Source organism: Pholcus phalangioides, unplaced genomic scaffold (genome assembly GCF_987345545.1).
Source record: "Pholcus phalangioides strain wild (caught in Gottingen) unplaced genomic scaffold, Ppha-v1.0 ptg000017l_1, whole genome shotgun sequence".
Lineage (NCBI taxonomy): Eukaryota > Metazoa > Arthropoda > Arachnida > Araneae > Pholcidae > Pholcus > Pholcus phalangioides.
In genome coordinates, this window is record NW_028301610.1 from 55,459,849 (window position 1) to 55,480,190 (window position 20,342).

Sequence of the window (20,342 nt, forward strand, 5' to 3'; positions counted from 1 at the left end):
GGGCCTTTATCATTCACACACAAATTGATAAAATGTTCTTATCTGCAATTTTCTATTCTATAAGTTATATAGCAGGTCGTGGTTGAGGCCCAGGGCACAGAAGAGAATATTGAGCCCCTTAAAGTAGAAAAAAGTTAGATGTTTGGATTTTTCCGGGACCCCGGGTGCACCCATGGCCCCCACATCGTGTACCGGGCCCCTAGGCTGGGATCTTTTGCGGGGCCCCTTCTGTAGCTAATTTATAGCGTGAAAAAGCAAAAAAAAATGATAATCATCCCGGGCCCCAGGGCTAGAGCCCTGTCAGCCCCCCCTATGTGGGGGCCATGGGTGCACCCGCCGTTAAAACCACCCGTGATTCCATGTCGTCTTAACGCATGGGTCCACCCGGGCATGGCCCGGTTGCCTCAAGGAAAGAGGGGCCTCACAGAAATGAGAAACAGTTGAGATTTTTGAAAATTTGTCATGTAGGGCCTCAGAAAAATCACTTGGCCCGGGGGGCCCATGATGCTCTTAAGACGGCCCTGCGTGACTGTACAAGTTGTAATAAAATCGCGAAATATCTGTCCACACGACAAAAATCTAAAGTTCTAAAAGTTACGATATTAAAAACCGCCAAAATCACTGACTCAATCGAACGTCTATCGTCGTCTTGGCGCTTTTCTGACTTTTTTTTGGCGATCGACAAAAGCAAACAACCTGGCGAGGATACAACACAGGACACAACACACTCACAGCTCCTCTTCCTTCTCACTCATTCATCTGAGTTGATCAAGGTGTAACGGGCAGACGGTAGTGACGGGTTCTCGGGATTTGTCTTTTATTATGGAAAAAAGGATATAAAATCATCCTTTTTTTTTTGATGTAAAACCATATTTTATTCCGAAATTTCTCTCCAAAGACATTGTTCGGTTTATTACGGTGTAAAAGAAGACAATTTATTTACCGATAAAAAGAGAAGAAAAAAGGTAAACGTTGTGTGTCGTCTGCAGAAGTTGCACGTGCGATTCGATTCGCGCCCGGTTTATTTGAAAACAGCGGCGACCGTTGAAAAGAACCGCTCCGAATCAAAAAATGGATGACATAAAAAATGACGGTAAGTTTTATTTGAAAAATAATTTTTTTTTTTCAATTTAATTAATTATCAAATAAGTATTTGTTGCAGTTAAAATCTATAACTTTTAATTTTCGAACTGCTTTCTTAACTTCTCTCTTCTACAAAACTGAAGTGCGATAATTATGACGTGTTGTCAATTATTATAATGGCTAGGGCCGCCCTTAACAGGCACGGGGGACCCCGGTTCGAAAATGGTCGAGGGACCTTTATAGTGCCGGTTTTTTTCCCCCTTTGTAAGAGAGGGGAATCGAAAGTTCAGGATAATGAAAATTTAGAATAAAAGAAAGAAATAGTTCCAGAACTGATGAAAAATTTCAGAACTGATGAGAAATTTCAGAATTCCAGAACTGATGAAAAATTTCAGAATTCCAGAACTGATGAAAAATTTCAGAATTCCAGAACTGATGAAAAATTTCAGAATTCCAGAACTGATGAAAAATTTCAGAATTCCAGAACTGATGAGAAATTTCAGAATTCCAGAACTGATGAGAAATTCCAGAACTGATGAGAAATTCCAGAACTGATGAGAAATTTCAGAATTCCAGAACTGATGAAAAATTTCAGAACTGATGAAAAATTTCAGAACTGATGAGAAATTTCACAACTGATGAGAAATTTCAGAATTCCGGAACTGATGAAAAATTTCGGAATTTCAGAACTGATGAAAAATTTCAGAACTGATGAAAAATTCCAGAATTCCAGAACTGATGAAAAATTCCAGAATTCCAGAACTGATGAAAAATTCCAGAATTCCAGAACTGATGAAAAATTCCAGAATTCCAGAACTGATGAAAAATTCCAGAATTCCAGAACTGATGAAAAATTCCAGAATTCCAGAACTGATGAAAAATTCCAGAACTGATGAATGAGAAATTTCAGAATTCCAGAACTGATGAAAAATTTCACAATAAATGAAAGAAATAGTTTCAGAATTGTGATTGAAATTCAGAATTAATGAAAGAGAGAGTTCAGAAAATTTAGAATTTATTAAAAAAAACAATTCCAGATATGGTGGAAATTCAGAATTTACGAAAGAAACAATTCCTGAATTATTTCTTTCTGGAAGAAAATGCAGAAAAAATTTCCACGATTATTTTTTTCTAGATGAAAATGCAGATTTCCAGGATTGAGGAAAATTCAGAATTTATGAAGGATGTTATTGTTACCGTAAATGCGGGGTTCGGTGTGAAAATAATTGCGGGGTTTAGGGCTGTAACCCAGAGCGTACTAACGGGGGCGGGAGGGCTTAATGGAGTGGCTATATCACAGGATGGTAAGTTCAGAGGGGCAGCAAATTTGAGGAATGAATGGTCAAGAAAAGATGAATAGAATTGGAAAACGCTGGCAAAATTTGTATAACGCGTAGGTGCATAATTGTATCATATATCCATCTCTGCCGAATGAATGAACGCCAGAATTTTGCCACTGGACTTATCCCGTTGCCGAGATCTCTTCCAGCCCAGCTTTGTGGCAGAGGCTGGAACACTTTATTTTGTGTCAAAAAAAAGAAAAAAAAAACATACAAACTTTTACAACATATTTTCCCCGGACAATTGGGTACTGTCGCGAATTCATCTCTGCCGAGAGAGCACGGGACTACGTCCGCGAGTGACCAAACGAGTGACTTACAGGTAAGTTAAGAATGTGACTGAACAAAAGAGTGCCTAGAATGTAAGAGACCAGGTCAATGAGCGACCAAAAGAGTGACCTAAAGAGTTTGCAAGTATGTGAGTGACCTATAGGGTGTGCAAGCTTGTGATTGACCATAACTGTGTTCAAGCACGTGAATGACTAGAGAGAGAGAGAGAGAGAGAGGAACACACCACAGGTCGGTGAGAGTGACCAAAAGAGTTGTATAGAGTGTGTGCAGGAGAGACAACGTGAAAGACCGAAAAAGAGAGAGTGTATGACCTGGAGTGTGTGCAAGAATGTGAATGATCAGAAGAGTGATTTAGAGAGCGAGGGAAAACCAAAAGAGTAACCTAGAGAGTGTGAGCACGTGAGTGACCATACCCGTTTTGTGGAAGCGGGGGCAAACATGATTTTGTCACCCCCTCCACTTTAAAATTCGAAGATTTTATAACGGTGTTTTTGTTCCCATCTAAAATTTGCTGTCTGTGGCAGTTACCCGCTATGGTAGTTCCGGCCCTAGTGGGGTCAGAGCTTCTCAAAGATTTTTAGTGGGCCCTTTTTCTAGAAACATTTTTGGTGTGCCTTGAGCCCCGATTTGATATATTTTGTGTGTAGGGGTTTCGGCATCCAAAAAAATGTATGAGTTATTACAGAATATGCATGAATGAATGTCAGAACTTTGCCATTGGACTTATCCACCACCACCTATAGAACAAGGCCTCCGCACGAAGAAGGCCATTTCACCTATTGCTATTGGATATATCAAACCGACGAATGGGATATCTTTACCTTTTTTGCAATATATCCAACGGCAATAGGAGAAATGGCCTTCATGCAGAGGCCTTGTGCTATATGTGGTGTTGACTTATCCCGTTGCCGAGATCTCTTCCAGCTCAGCTTCGTGGCAGTCTGAACAAACGGTACTTTGCATGCCGGGAATCGAACTCGGGCTGCCTGGGTGAAAGCTAGGAATCCTAACCACTAGACCACATGGGACTATTGCATGCCAAGGAATTTCCATACAGAATATGCAGGAAATTCCTGACAAAAAATCTTAAAAAATTGAAAATTTAGAACTAAAGAAAATATTAAATTAATGAAAGAAATTATTTAAAAAAAAGCTAATAAAAACTCAGAATAATTAAAATCCAAAATTAATGAAAGAAATAATTTAAGAATTAATGGAAACCTTCAATGATTTGATCCCCATTTTCTGGATGTTTAGATTTGGAGTCTCATAAATTACAGGATAATTCGCTGTTCGGAAATCTGATGATTTTTCGGAAATAGATATAGATCCATATTTTCCTTTTCTTTATATATTGTTGTTATACAATAATCTCTCACTTATATATACACCTACCCATAGGCATACGCAGAATTTTCTCAAGAGGGGAAGGTTTCAATTTTTTTTCTTCTCAGGGGGTTTAAATTTTTTCCTGCAAAATAACACGAGAGATAATCTCGGCTTGATGGGGGTTAGAACCCCAAACATCCCCCCTCTGTGTACGCCAATGCACCCACCCTCTCATACGTTTTTCTCAGTTATATAACGATTTTCTGCGCTCCCGGCCAAAGAGACAGGAAAATCATGCGATTTTTTCACTTATACGTCTATGACTTTTTCATTTATACGACTAATTTTGAGACTCATTTTTTTTCCGCAACTGGAAAAAGATTCAGAGGTGGACATGAATTGATCGGACTCAGTTGAGAGCAATTCTGATGATAAGTAACCCCAAAATTTAGCTCACGACGTGGCTGTTTTATGTTAGTACGTGCATCCATATCAACGAAAATGTCGAATTCGCATTCGTTAGCCGGAAAAATCACGAAAAAAAAAACTTCGTTTGCCGAAAAAGGGTAGGCCGAGGCGTTCGTTACCCGAGGTATCACTGTATAACTGTTTATGACGGACTGGCTAAAAATCAGAATTGGTTTCTTTTGCACTTCCGTACCAATTCATACCACACCTTCTTCACAGGTGATACGGATTTAGACTGAAAGGGTTAGTTGAATTGATGTGGTGATAAAATGGTGACAAGGAGAAGTTGCGACCAACAGCATGTGTTTTAGAACGGTGGTTTTTAAAAAGTTTACCCAAGATACTGCATTTCATGTTTGCCTACTCATTCCAGTCCGTATTAGCTTTTTCACATTTCCCATAACTTAAATGAGGAAATGAAAGAAAGCAGTCACATCAATTCCATTCAAAATGAACGTAGGAAAGTTGGATGGAAACTGAGTTATTGGTTATTTATTATATTTTTAGAACTACAAAATATCGCGACAGACACGCACATGACAACGATGCGTTAGACTTTGATCGATGCAAAGGATAATAAAAAAAATTGTGCCTCAACACATACACCACATCTGCAAAAGCTTTAGAAAAGCCCATCGTAATTTTAAATACATCCAGTTTCGTACGAATCGAAAAGGCGGTTTTCTGGTGCTAACTAAAAACAGTACTCGATTTCAAGTTGCTATAATCCTTTCACTTCCCGCCGGGACAAAGGCCGCATTAGCACTTACAGGACACCCTGTATGTGCTAATGCGGCCTTTGTATCATCAACCATCTGTCGTAGGGGTACGATTCCAATTAAAAAAATGCTCAAAAGGCTTTCAAAAATTTCTTTGTACCGGTTTTAAGAGTGAGAATACAGTGTGTTATCAAACAAAAAAAATCTAAATTTTTATATGGTCCCATTGTCCTCTAACTTCCAATCAGAAAGTTGTAGTCCTGTCTTTTCTGAGCCCAACAAAAAAAATCCCATGTTTAAAACAGCAATATCCACTGACATATTTTAATTCAAAAACTGGAGAAAAGTTGGGGAATAACAGCAAAAACTAACGAACAACGCTCTTTCCCTCATTTATGCTGTCATTTCCCAAGTTTTTCGATTTTTGTATTCGAATATCTCCGCGAATAATGCGGTTAAAAACATAGGATCCCTTTTGTTGGACTCAAGAGAGACAGGGCAACAACTTTCTAATTGGAAGTTAGAGGACACGGTGACCGTATAAAAATTTATATTTTTCATTTTGTGACACACTGTATTCTCATTCTGAAAACTGGTACAAGGTAATTTTTTAACGCCTTTTGAGCATTTTTTAAATTCGAATTAAACTTCTACAATGGACGGTTGATGAGATAAATCAGCGCTTACAGGACACCCTGTATAGTACATACTGGTAATATGGAACTTATTATTTTTTAGATTGTATTTTTAGATTTTTAAACTGTATTTCTATATAATTTGGGTTCTTGCCTTTGCATTGACAAGTGTATCGTATTTAAAAATAAATATTACAGTTGATCCCGCTTATAACGTTTCCACTTATTTAGTTATATATTTATGATCCAACAACAGAAAATATCCAGTTACAGTTGGAGAGGGTAAAAAAAACACATTGAACAAAAAAAAAAAAATAATAAGAAAATAAAGCTTAAAAATGCATAAAGTACGCGAATAAAAATATACAGGAGCGTACGCACAGGTAGACTAAATAAATTAATTAATAGACGAATAAAGTTGATAGCAAAATGAAAAAAAACCAAATATGAAATTGAATATAAAATACATAAAATCGAACATGAAATACATAAAATTGAGAATAAAAACACAAAAATCCTATAGCTTAAAAATGTTATTTCTAAAACTCTTTCAAAGGGGAATAAAAATATCTAGATGCCCCCCCCCCCCCGTTTGAGAATTATATAGCTGACTGAATTGATAAATAGGATCAAAATTACATAAATTTGTGTTCTTTACCTCTTAATTGCAAATAAATTATAAAATATCGTTCGATACATTACAACATTAATATTAACTTCCTGTAAATTTTGCATACAATCAATGTCATTATGAAATAACTTATGGAAAATGATATCTATAAAAAAATCTCGACGATCACTTAGACCATAGTTTCCCAACCTTTTTTGTCCCATCGCCCCCTTCTTCGGAATTTTTTTTGTCCCATCGCCCCCTTCTTCGGAATTTTTTTTGTCCCATCGCCCCCCAACGTAATCTAACCCATAGGATCCTATGTTATACCCGTAGCTTCTTCCGCCCCCCGGAACTTTCCATCGCCCCCAAGGGGGCGTTAACGCTCACGTTGGGAATCACTGACTTAGACTAACAACATGAAATAACGAGCGTAAAAACATATACCAGTAAGAATATCATGATTTAACACACTGAACTTTTCGAAAAACGTTCGAGAAATCTATATTGTACAGACGGCAATAATTTTATTTGGTAATCACATGAATGAACTGGGTTCCAAATAACGCACGCATATTCAAGTTTAGATGGCTTATACTCAAGGTAGCTCGATTTAAATCAGCTTGAATGAAATCACGATTTAAATCAAATGATTTTTAAAAAAAATTACTGATTTAAATCAGATACTTTTGATACTTCAAGCAATTTTGAATAATATGATTTTTTTAAATTGTGTGATGCAATACAAGTAAATAAGAGATAATAAGATTCATATTTTAATATTATTTACACATTAATTAATATTTAAATAAATGTGATAAAGATATTTGTTTTTTGGGTTAAAAGTCAGGTTGTTAGAATTAATTCAGTTTCTCTCAGAAGATTAGAAACCTTTTTTTCTAAAATCTTCTCAAGTCTTTTCCAACAACTTTCTTACCCATAGAGAAAGTGAAGTCATTAAAGAGTTTTAACTGTATAGACAAGATTTTTTCATCCCTGTAATGGAATTTACTACAGGCTTTGTGGAAGTAGGCAATACACTATCTATGGGAATAATTGTCACAGTTGGGAAAAAATGCATGATTCTTTTCAAAAGTAAATAATAAATAAATTTCAAAAATCATAATAAAAACAACTTTTCCCACTACTCTCATCTCCCTCCCCCATGCTTTTTCGATTATGCCACAACATAGAGAAATTTTTCATAGCGCCTAATAAGGAATTTTATTCTTTATTCATTCAAGGTGGTTCTTTTTCAAAGAAAAGTTTATGGGGTTTCACACACAGCGATATTTTATAAAGATATTGTTCCAGAATATTTAAACTGATTAAATTAATGAATGTTAGTTGCATAATATGATAATGTGCTTTTGAATTTTTTTATCAAGTACAAATTTCAATATTGTTTTAAACATAAAATGATATTGTTCTTAGATATCATTGTTATCATAAACGGGATTTTTAGTAGTTTTGTATGCTAATGCAATTTTTTTTAAAAGCAAGGTCTTTAGAGCTTAATATTATCTATAAGTCAAAATGTGTGAGAACTATACCTGCTATGAAAAATATTTAAATACCCCTAATAAGTCAACATTTCAAATTTTGAATTAAAAATGTGTCAGTAAATATTGAATTTATATAAAAAAAAACACGATTCTTATCAACCCTGACTTGATAAAGGATAAAATTAGCAGATATTTTATAACAATAATTTTCCCCTATGTAGATAAATAAATTTTTGTTCCATGTATGACTATGCACTTATTTTATTTATCAAGTTCAACATTGTCTAAAAAATTGATGTTTTAGTCTGATTTCTATACTTAAAAATATACTTATCTTAAGGATTTAATATTTTTCAGTCATATTTAGACACAATATTAAAATTTAAAATTTGTTAATTATTTGAAGTTTAGACACAATATTAAAAAAATCTGATGTAAATTAAAAAAATCCGATATAAATGAAACAAATCAGATTTTTTTGATTTTTTTAAAAAATTGATTATTTTTATCAACCCTGCTTATAATCAGGACCGGTTCTAGACATTTTTCAAGGGTAAGCGAATAATATTTTGGGGATAAAAAAAATCACCCCTCTTCTTCAGTTGGTGCCCTAAAAAATCGTCCCCTTCATTTGTCACCTCCACGGCCGCGTAGTTCCAAAGCCTCCTAGATACTACATCTAGGTGGCTTTGGTAGTTCGCAGGATTCTAGATCCGGTTTATAACGTCCTGCATATAACGTTTTTTCGCTTAGTACGACTTATTTTCGTGGTCCCAACTCCAGCTAATTCTCTCATTTAGATTTCCCGTTTAAAGCATTTTTCTGCTTAGGGGCCATCCAAGTACAGTATTACGTCAGCAGAGTTTTGCCCATTTTTGACCCCCCCCACCAAGCAAAATTTCGTCAACACTCTACCTCCTCTACCTCCTAATGCATATTGGGAGGGATCAAATACATACGCAGGGAAGAGGGGGGCACGAGCCCTCTATGTTCCTCCCAGGCGATAAAAAATTTATTTCTGATGCAAAAAAATATTCAAAAAATATTAAAATATCGGAATAAAATACCTTTGTATGTTTTTATAACCAATTTCTGTTAATTTCAATGTTATTTGAAATTTGTCTTCAAGAAATTCATTATGGCCCAACCCCTAAGCCTTTTATGCCCTCCAAAGGTCGATCCTGCGTACGCTTCTGATTGGATTGCTCTTCGAGAATATACATAAGGAGCCTGACCACCACCATCTGACACTGCTGTTGTTTACTTTGCTATTGATTGCACGGTGATTATTTTTCACATGATTATAGACTGAACACCATATTTTTAGCTTGTGTTTCAAGTTTACTAATTACTGGTTGAAGTTAAGCATTAATTACAGGAGTGGTATAGATTGCCGTTGCTAGTTGGTGCGAAGTACCGAGCATCGAGCTCTCGTCTTCTTCATCATGGTTTCTCTAAATTCCAGAGATGTTGCTCAGTCAATGGCAAGATAGTTGCTTAAAAAACAACCAGGTCAGTCATTGGCTACCAATTTTCTTCTGGGTGCGAGGTGGGCCTACACCAGGCGCGATCAAGTATTTCGGAGGAATAGTAAAACATTTGCTTCTGTTTTAATATTCCACCTACGCACAAACCAGTTGCGGTCACATCTTTCCAACGTACAAGAAAATTGTTTTCATTAGTACTGTAGTAGTTTCTTTGCTTGTCCCGTAAATCATCGCAACTTATTTTCTCGTCCACATTATACAGGGGCATAGACGGTACGGGGAAGGGGGGGGGGGTGGCGATTCACCATTCACGAAAAGTTGCATCATTAGCATAGACGGCAGGTCGAATGTAGGCAATTCCCCCGATCTACTAGAGAAGGTCTATAGAGCACTTATGGGGGGGGGGGGGGAGCAGAATGTTAGCTTAGGTGCCTACAAACTAGGAAAGTTTTTTTCCTCGTTTTTTGGCATTCTCAGAAAGATGCGATTAAGAGTATTTCATATTTTTTTAAAGGGTGGTTGATGACGTATATAAGCATCATTCAACCCCTTCACCTTGTCATCAAAAGTCAGAAAATCTGAAACCCCTCCTTCCCTATCGATGCTGACGTAATACTTGAATGCTCCTTTGCAATGTTTTTCATGGCAGTTTTTTGAAAAGCATTATAAGCGGGATCCACTGTATAACTAAGAAAAAAGGCATTTAGAAAAATCATTTTCGTGGGACAGTATTGAATAAGGTGTTCGAAATGAAGAAAACTAATTCGAATTGATCAAAAACAAGATTTAATAAGTTTTAATAAGTCTATGACAAAAAAAAAAATAAATAAAAATAAATAAAAATTTCATCGTTTGTTTTTGTAGGTAGTTGATGATGCGGTGGGTGTGTGTTATAGTCTATTTTAAAGACTCACAAATGCAACGAGTTCGATACCCGATTCGTCCCTGTCAAAAACTTTCCTGGCGCGGGGGTACAACAGGAACGGCGACATGACCACAGAAAAAGATTGCTACCGCAGGGAGTCCCACACCGAGGGGGTAGCGAGGGGGTAAGCGCACTAACCTTTCGGTGAATATAAAAAGGCAGAAATGTCGAAATCCGCCGTTCGGAATCGGCAATGAGTTGCAGGTCCTTGTCTAATTGGCCTTCGTGTGCAGAAAATGACCGTAGTGTGACAAAAATGATCAAAATGATGTTTCAAATGCAATCTTCCTATTCTGTCACAAAACAGTCAAGGTAGGCCCACAGAGAACAAAACACAAACATTATTTTTACACCAGAGATTCTAGCGAGACCAACTCAGATAATACTTAGTAGTAGTATTCCATATTACCCCGCACACCATCTGTGAAAAAATAACGTACCATCTAACCGGAGAGAATCGCTAGCTAAAAATGAGCACAGCACAATAAAATATAACACTTGTGATGTACATTGTGAGTAGTTTCAAATTATTGGGGACACATTTCCAGTAATTAATAAACACTTTTGAAAGTTTGCCGAAGTTTTTTGGTAATTACGTTCATTTGAAAGAAGTAAATTTAAAATTACGTTTACTTGAAAAAGATTCTCCTATAGCAGTCGTGATGATGGTGGCAACCGAGCAACACTGACTCCCCCTAGCATCATGAGGGCATTTTGAAGTTGTTTATCAATGTTCCACTTGGAGGCCATATCTGAAGGCAGAGAAACCGCGGTATTCTCCATATTACCCTAATGTAGTTTGGAATACACATACTCGAATATCCAAAATATATCTCCTATGCAGATTCTAAAATTGGTAGTGAAAGGGTTAAAATATTACCAAATGTAACTAGATACTGTTGTAATTACATAACCTATATAGTGTATTCATATGATTTTGATGAAGAAAATATTATCATATGATTTGAGAATGAAGAAAATATTATCATATGCTTTGAGAATGAAGAAAATATTATCATATGCTTTGAGAATGAAGAAAATATTATCATATGCTTTGAGAATGAAGAAAATATTATCATATGCTTTGAGAATGAAGAAAATATCGAAATTTTGCTTTTATGTACGTGCATCTATCAATTTTCATATTATATATCACATTTTTCTTGATTTTTCACTTACATGCCTATCTTATTTAAGCGGGTTTTTTTCCTTGTTCCCTATCACCGACGCATTAATAAAGCTAAAAATAAATAATCGTTTTTCAACCATTTTCTGAAAATGATCAGCGGGCCACGACAAAAGCTCTAAGGGGTAAATGTGGCCATGCGTTGAAGACCCCTGCATTACTGAGAGATCACTGCATTTTTTTCCAAAAAGTAGGTAATTATTCGCCAATGTTAATGTCCTCAAACAATGTAGTTGCAACATGTCACTATTTATTGCCTAAATTTTATACTCATATGTACGTATTCACTACTTTTGTGAATTTATGAGGCAGCGGGGTCCCGCTTCAAAAATAACTGAGAGGCCCCTCTGCACGGTATTTCTCCCTTACACAGTAGAACTTCACATAACGGGCATTCCCATAGCGCGGACACTTTCCGGTAACAGACACTATTCTGTGTCTCATGGAATGAAGTTTTTTGGATCACGTGATATTTCCCTTTTTTTGAGGGACATACAAGGTAACCAATATGGCGATTTCCTGTGCGATTCATGAAAGAATCAAATATAAATTAAAGAAACATAAAATGAATCGTTTTTTCTTTTTTTTAATGGGAGCTAGAAATTTCAATTTTTTTGGGTGACTATATGACCCGTATTTTACGGAACATTCCCGTATTTTCTTTTATTTTTGGCCATCGCGAACTTTGCTTAATTCATTTCAGTTTGGCTACCAATTGCAATAGCCTTTCATTTCTCACGCGTTGGCAATTTTTTAATCAATTTCAACTAGAGATGGAAAGATTATGCAGCCATTCGGTATTCGGCCCGGCCTAATATCTGTGTAAATCTAAGTATGTCAAACTGATTTTGAATTATATTAATTTGAATTTTTCTCATAAATTAAAAATTTACTAATTGTGTTTTATTGTGTATATTTTTCCCTCCGTGAAAAAAGGTTATGTCAGGTTGAATTTCTAGGATAAGGAAAGCATGAGACTGAAACTAGAATCCCACTGCAATAAGGCGGAAGTGGGCATGAATTATATATATACATAAGTTGTATATATACCAGGGTTGGGCAGTTTCTTCCGAAGCGGAAAAAAACCGACCGGAAGAAATGTTTCTTTCGAGTGCAAGAAACTAGTTTTCCTTCAATAATTTGTCATATAAGATACAATTTATGCTTTAGATATAGTAAATGTATATTTTTTATAACATTAAGTAAATTTAATTTCACTAATTTAATTATGTATGCAAATTGATAACTGCATCAGCCTTTTGAAGAGGTTGACAGTTTCTTCCGCTTGGAAAAAACTGCCGACCCTGCTCTCTTCCAAGCGGAAGAAACCAGTCTTCCTTCCGTATTCTTCATTTGCACTACAATTGTTCTTCTGAAAGCCATATTGATTGGTTGCAAAGAATTTTTGATGGTTTAAGATTAAGATTAATTTTAATCAGTTGATATTTCCTACATTTTCCGAAAATTTTTGAAAAAATTGGTAGAATCAAGATAGGTGTATAGTTGTTTGTATCATTGGAATCTCCTGTTTTATAAATAGGATGTACGAGGGAATTTTTTAGTTCAGAATAAAAATACTTTATTTGTTATTGAGGAATCCACTTCCTTTAACACATCTATGTGGTAGTGGAAAATTATTTTCATCATTTTCGGCGTAATTCGATCATAAAAAACCACTTGCTTTATTTTCTTTAATTTCTGCCACAATTTGTTTTAGTATATGACATTTAGTTTCAAGGTCGAGCATGGAATTAATAGAGGTGTCTGAAGGGGGCCTTCTTGTTCTATACAAGTACAAAAATCTGCATTTTCCTCATCATTATTAATATTTCTTGTAATAAACTCATGATTAAATTTATCTGCAAGTTCTGTTGGATTTTGAAAAACTGGTAAAGTCATTTTTTTTATCTTTATTTTTAATACATTTTTTCTAATAATTTGCCATTGTAATCTTTTATTGTTTTCGCAAGCTTTAAAGCTCTCCTGGAAGTATTCTTGTTTTACCTATTTTATGTATATTTTTAAATTTTTGTTATAACTTTTGTACTCATTTCCATATAGTTTTTTTTTTTGTTTTTTGTATAATTTTTCCTTGTGGTTTATTCTGTCAAGTATTTCTTTAGTTATCCATTGTTTTTTATTTTTCTTAGGGTATTTTTTGTAGATTTAGTCGAGAGATTAGTTAATTAATTCATTGTTATAATATCCAAGAGATGTCCGCATTTATTTTGTACCGAATCATTTTCACGTTATGCAATTGAAATTTATTTTTGATATGAATTGGATATCAATTTTTTTTTTTATTATCTTCATGATTTGAATTCCCTTCTTGTTTATCGGGAAAGGTTATAATTCCTAATATTGGGTAGTGGTCAGTGATATCTGTGTTAAATACTGTGAATTTTTGTGAGGTATTCCGTTTTGTTTTGTAAAAGACGTGATCTATGCATGTGTGACTTTCCTTGTTTATGAGTGTGAACGATATTTTTTTTCGGTGTCCCGTATCGCTTCTTGGCTTTTTGACAAAGAACAAAGTTTTGTTCTTTCCTTATATTTAGTATCTCAACCACTTTGCGTATTTTTCTCAATGAAATACAGACAGCATACTCCCGTGATTCAAAAATATCGAAAGGCTTTACTGTGGTACTCAAGCCTTTTGTATCAACTTTTGCAATCGTCATTCCGTTTAAGTGCCGCCGCCTTATTTTATTTTTGAAATTTTTTTTTTCTTTTCATATGTTCCTCGAGTGCTGCCGCACCTGTCGCACACCATCCAATGGTGCTATAAGACAGCTCTATAAGACAGGGATGGGCACGGATATAATTTTGCGATCAAGTGCAATTTTTTTTCTAGCTGTCTATAATACAGCATCTGTTACGTGGACTTCAAATAAGAGGCTGACGAGGGACTAGCCTGCAGACCCGTTGGTCCACTTTCTATTTTTTATGAATTTCCTTTAAAATGCATGTAGAGGTAACGTGTAAAACTTAAATTTTTCATACAGCATTTCTATGATTGATAAAACTTTAAGCCAAGGCTTCATCGAACAGTTGAAGCCAGAATACATATTCAGCGTATGTGCATATCCCATTTCACGGCCTCTAATGTTGTAGGGTACGTTGCGGCCGCACCTGCTTAAAACTGACCGTTATGGTAAGGGATGTTTTTACAATTAAACATGATTGATCAATATTCTTCTAATTAGGCATTTCGGCGCCACCCTAAATTACATGACACATTCATCGGGAATTACAGCCCTATTAATAATAATAGTAACGTGATCCCCACGTATTCCCAAGGGATCAGCATGATCCGTCCAGGGAATTTGTTAGTATTAGTAAACATCCATGCCCGAACCGGGATTCGAACCCAGACCTGCACAGTGAGAAGCTAGTTCCCTAACCACTCGACTGCCAGGCGTTACTACGTTAAATGTGATTTTATATCTAGAAACATCTTGTATCACACCTTACCAATATCACGTGGCACACCGTTAGCGCATCAACGTACCGCGAAACTAAAAATTGAGATATTTTTCGGTAAAGAAAAATAAATTAACAATCTTCGGAACAATCACTATATAATTTTAAAAGGTTTCGTTTTGCATGTTTTTATATTCCATCAATGCTATATATATATGTAATGTAAATGCATGTCTATGTACCTTTTATTATTGTTCTTAGAATATGGAAGAAAAGATGGTCATTAGGCCAAAATGACCCTTTAATCCGTTGCTTTGATGGTCACTTAACCATTCAACAATATAACCTCTCTTTCTTCTTTCGATTTATTTTTTGAGGTTTGTTGTATGATTCTCTCTCTCTCTCTCTCACATTGTTATGGTAGTAATCATTAAAGAAAGAGTCATAATAAAAATGGACGAGGCCGTGTCAAGAAGGCCATTGTCCTCTGATTGTCTGTAAAAGGAAAGAGAGAGAGGTTGGGATGTAGCTTGAATCTTTGAAACCTGTCCATATTAAAAAAATAATAATAATAAGCGCCGTCGTTCCCATGGCTTTGACCTCATGATGTTTGTATGCAAGTTCTCGCCTTTGCCGAGATCCAATTGTCATCTCTCTCTCTCTCGCACACACATTGCCCTGCATTGTCGTGTTTGTTGTCGGAGAGGAAACAGCGCCATAAAAAAAAAGTATGAAAACAACGTTTATCTGAAACGTTATTGGAATTACAAAACATACAAAGTACCGACGGTGCATTGGATGCACCAGAATGACTAATTAATTTGACGAATCGCACGCGATATGATGGATGACAAGGGCACCCCAAGGACAACATATCGCTCCAGTTTCAGGTAGATGTGACGAACCACACAGCACTCAGAGATTTCAAGCTCGTTTGCCACTGCCTCATCGCTCAAGGCCTCAGAATTCTTTTGGCCTATCTGGTCTTGGCTGATCGTCAAGTTTCTCGTAACCCTAGTAAAAGTTTAAACATTTAATTGCTGTGCTGTGATGAACTGCACCTTAGCTACTTAAGAAACGAATATTTCAGGTTACATCCGTTGTATTATGGCCCAATTCAAACATTCTCGAATCAGACTATGTTGTATGTTCATCTGTGCTACTCGCAAGGCAGTTACCTTTCCAGTAGTGATTTGATTTGTTCCACGTGTGACATACGTGCAACAGACTATGCTCTGTAGGCAAATACAGTCCATGCCACTTAATGTGATCACATCGGGACTCGGGATTTCTGATAACCATAACCGAATGATAACTATATATCCTAAAAAAGTCCCGTTTGCAAGTACGGTGACCATACATCCCGTTTGATCGAATGGAACATATGGTAAACGGGTATTGGTGTAAAACGAGGTACAACTCTTAACTCTATTTTTCTTTATACAAATAACCTACAAATATAAGGCCACAACAAGCAAAATGCCGACGAGGTGGCTGAGAAAAAGGTACTTATAACAAATATGGATGTCATATGTTTCTAAAATACATCAATCCCCAATTACAGATGCAATCATAAAAACTAAAGACTACATATACATGATAAAATATAATACAATGTCCATACATAAAAAAATATTTATTATATTTTTTCTCACATAATTGGTTGCAAAATATTCAAAATCGTTCCATTTTTTTTATTCTATTCTAAATCGGGAGTTTTTTTACCTTTGGGCTAAAATCCTCTATTTTTGTTATTTAGTCTGAATAATTCAACGTTCGTTAGTGAGGTGTTAGAAAGGAACCGTTTAACGTATATCATGAATTACGATATTTTTTTAAATGTACAATGTTTCATAGAGCCCTGGAGAAAGTTTCTCTGAAGAAAGAAAATTGAATCTGGTCAACCGAAAGAAACTGATCAAGAACTGAAAGAAAGGGCTTTTTCACTTCACTATGTGACGGCCATTCCAAAAGCAGCTTCACATGTGCATGGATCACTGTACGGACTGATTACGACATAAAATACGGAAATGTTTGTCTGCAAAGGGGGAAGGGGGAACACCTTCTAGCCTCCTACATAGTCTTGCAGCCTGATAACGATAACTTACAGGGAAAAAATAAGTTTGGTTAAACCTTAGGCTTCAGAATGCGCAGAAAACTTTCGATTAAAAAAAAAAGATAACATTACCGGAAGTCCTTATGACTGCAAATGAATTTTTTCCTATGATATAATATTGGTCCATTCCGTTCTTTGTAAAAGTGATAACAATATCCGGACGATAACATTATCAGTGATTCTAATATGCGGCGTGGACTGTATTTCAGAAAATTTTGACCACCCCAATACATAAATTTGATAACGGATGATGATTCTTTGCTCGGCTAAGATACATGAAATCAATAGGTTTTTTTGGATATTATGCCGAGGTGAGCAGGAAAAAAGTGTCATTTCTCTCCACTGGGAATCGAACCCAGGACCTCTTGCATACCGGGCAAGCGGTACCATTACACCATAGAGAGACTACTCAGCAAGTCATGCTACTATGCGTGTTTTAAGGAAAAAAGTATCGTCTCTCTATGGTATTATGGTCAGTGCGCTTGTCCGATCTGCAAGAGGTACTGGGTTTGATTCCCGGTGGGGAGAAATGACACTTGTTCACTTCGGCATAATATCCAGAAAGCCTATTGATTTCATAAATTTGATAACTTTTGTGGACTCATACCGTTGCAGTTCAATATTTCCTATCCGGGGTATCGCTTCCTTTAGGATTTTCAGAGATATTGCTAAGTGTTCCACGAAAAACAGTAATGATTAGCACAGGCAGGGCCGTCTTGAGAGCATCATGGGCCCCCGGACGAAGTGATTTTTCTGAGGCCCCTACCCAGATAGAAATGCCCACCTACCAATTTGCACGCTTTCTCTTGAAAATTTCTATCAGATCTCATTTTTACGAGGTTCCCCGGGCCACGCCCAGGTGGACCCTGCGTTGAGACAGCACTGAGCATAGGCAAATAATTTGTTACGTTTCAGAGTATTTTCAACCCGATGGAGGGGTTCCCTAAAACAAGAATATTGTTCCAGTTTTCGCAAAAGCAAAAAACATTCAGAAAACTACTCTTTTAGTTAATGGTGGTCACCCCAGACCGATAAAGAGAAAGGGTATGAAGACTTTATTCACCTATACAGTACTGTATCTTCTCATGGTAGACTCACGATTCTTTAAATTATTTTACATCCAGCTGTGTTTGTTACCCACTCTCTATTTTTTAAAAGGAACCTTCCACGGGAAATTCCTCCACAGGAAGTGAGGATGGGAACCTACTTGAGTATTTCTTACCATCTGTGCTGATGAATTCTACATTTTTTTTGTATTTTTCATGGATTTTTTTTTTCCTGTTCGCGTATGTGGTGCATGACTGTGGGAGAGGAGGTCGATGAATTCACCCCAACAAAAGCTCTCAGACCCCACGTTTTTTTTTTTCTGTTCTCTTTCCTAGTCTCTGTTGTTAACCCCAAAGCGGTGTAGTTCCCTATACACGACTTCCATTATTTCCGTCCCCACCCTGTACATTTTTTTTTATTTTCTGTTATCCATATATTCCCCATACTCTGAATCCCTTCTGATCTTGACTCACACGCAATGCTGACTAGTATCTTCTTTCGATCGTCCTGGTGGTCTACAATGCACTAAAAACTGCTGACTTTTAGCTTTGAGAAACAACTGAAGTGTATTTTGGTTTCAAGTGGAGTATCTGTTCTTTTATCCTTCAGAATAAGAAAAGTGTTCATGAGAGAAAAACGAGTTCGGCAGCTACTTATGCCGCTTGTTGAACCACACTCTGTAACCCGGAAGGCGATGTTGTCCATTCTAACGAGGGATGGACCACCACCTACACATCAACTGATGACGCATGCGAGCGCTATTACTCTACACGCTATCATCATCATCAGAATGAATATCAAATGGTCAGTGTGTGTGTGTGTTCGATGCGAGTCATCAATTTATTTAGGTATCAGAACGCGTTGTTTGAGTGTGGTTTCTCATTTGCGGTGCGTGGTATCCCTATCTTTTATTCGTGAGCTGAGATTTCTCTAGACCCATTATAGGATACGTTGTTGCTGACTCAGATTTTATCCCCTGCCGGCAATGTTTGTTGTAATGAGAGAGAAAAAAGCGAGAAGAGCAATTTTGTTGTTATCTTTGAAGGCGAGGCTGTTGTGGACTATTATCTTCTTACTGTGTGGGTTCTGTTGTCTTTGCCAACAATTTTTTTTTCTACAGATCACGACGTGAAACTTATGACGTCATGTCATCCCGCGACTGTATCAAGGGATCACAAGTATTATGTGACTTGATTCCTCGTCAGAAGATATGTCTGTCCGTTTTTCAAGCATGACGTGGATTTACGGAGATAATCGCTTCTGAATGTTTGTGACGTCAATCATTGGTTATGACTGACTGGTTTAGGCATTTTACAGTCCTGTACAGTACCTGGAAACATACCCCCACAAAAAAGAGACAGATATAGCTCTAGCTCAGAGGCCCCGGGGATCAACCTGATTTATCTTTTAATATTGCTGTTATAAATATCCTACAAATTAATGGGGGGTGTTGATGAAAATCTTGGCAAGGGGCCCTCGTCAGAAACCCTAGCAGAAGGTGGGGGTGTCTATGCATGTGTTAGCAAGACTAATTTTTTTCATAAAAATATACAGTATATATACTAATGCTACTTAACGTGTGTTCTATTTAAATTAATAGTTTTTTTTTTATTGATATACGCTCTTATATTGGGTTGCTGTATTTTAGTTATATTTGACATCCATATTTTTTATGGGCACCTTTTTTAGCCATCTCGTTGGGCAATTTGCTTGTTGTGGCCTTTGTATTTATTTTGTATTCTGAGTGTTTGTGTTATGCAATAACATACAGGGTGGGCAGGAACTTTAGTCCGTAGAAACTTCAAAAATTCATAAAAACCGGAAAAAATAACCAAAATAAAAAACAGTTTGCAGGATCAGCATCGCCAGTCACGGGAATTTTTTTAAGCCAGGAAAAAAACTCAAAAAACAGGCGATAGGTGGCACTGATACGAGCGATTTCGATGGAAATATGCAAATGAGATGGTTATAAGAACTTCCGTTCCTAATCCACAATCACCGTTGTAAACCGTGTATGTGGACCTTAAGGCATGGGCCCACTCGAGCACGACCGAAAAGGGGCTTCACAAAAATGAGATCTGGTTGAAATTTTCGAGAATTTGTTTGTTAGGGCCTCAGAAAAATCAATTCTCCCGGGGGCCCATGATACTCTTAAGACGGCCCTGGCAATGTGTTATC

General features: G+C 36.5%; 1 protein-coding gene across 1 annotated transcript in view; it reads left to right on the forward strand.

The window, feature by feature from the left end:
- The first annotated feature begins 719 nt into the window (after positions 1-719).
- The window catches only part of LOC149074137 (uncharacterized), a 79,459-nt gene continuing 59,836 nt past the window's right edge, over positions 720-20,342 (forward strand). Inside the window, exon 1 of the mRNA XM_089246442.1 lies at positions 720-1,093. Coding sequence (XP_089102568.1) covers positions 1,072-1,093 — 22 coding nt within the window. The 5' untranslated portion in view covers positions 720-1,071. The remainder of the gene's footprint in view (positions 1,094-20,342) is intronic.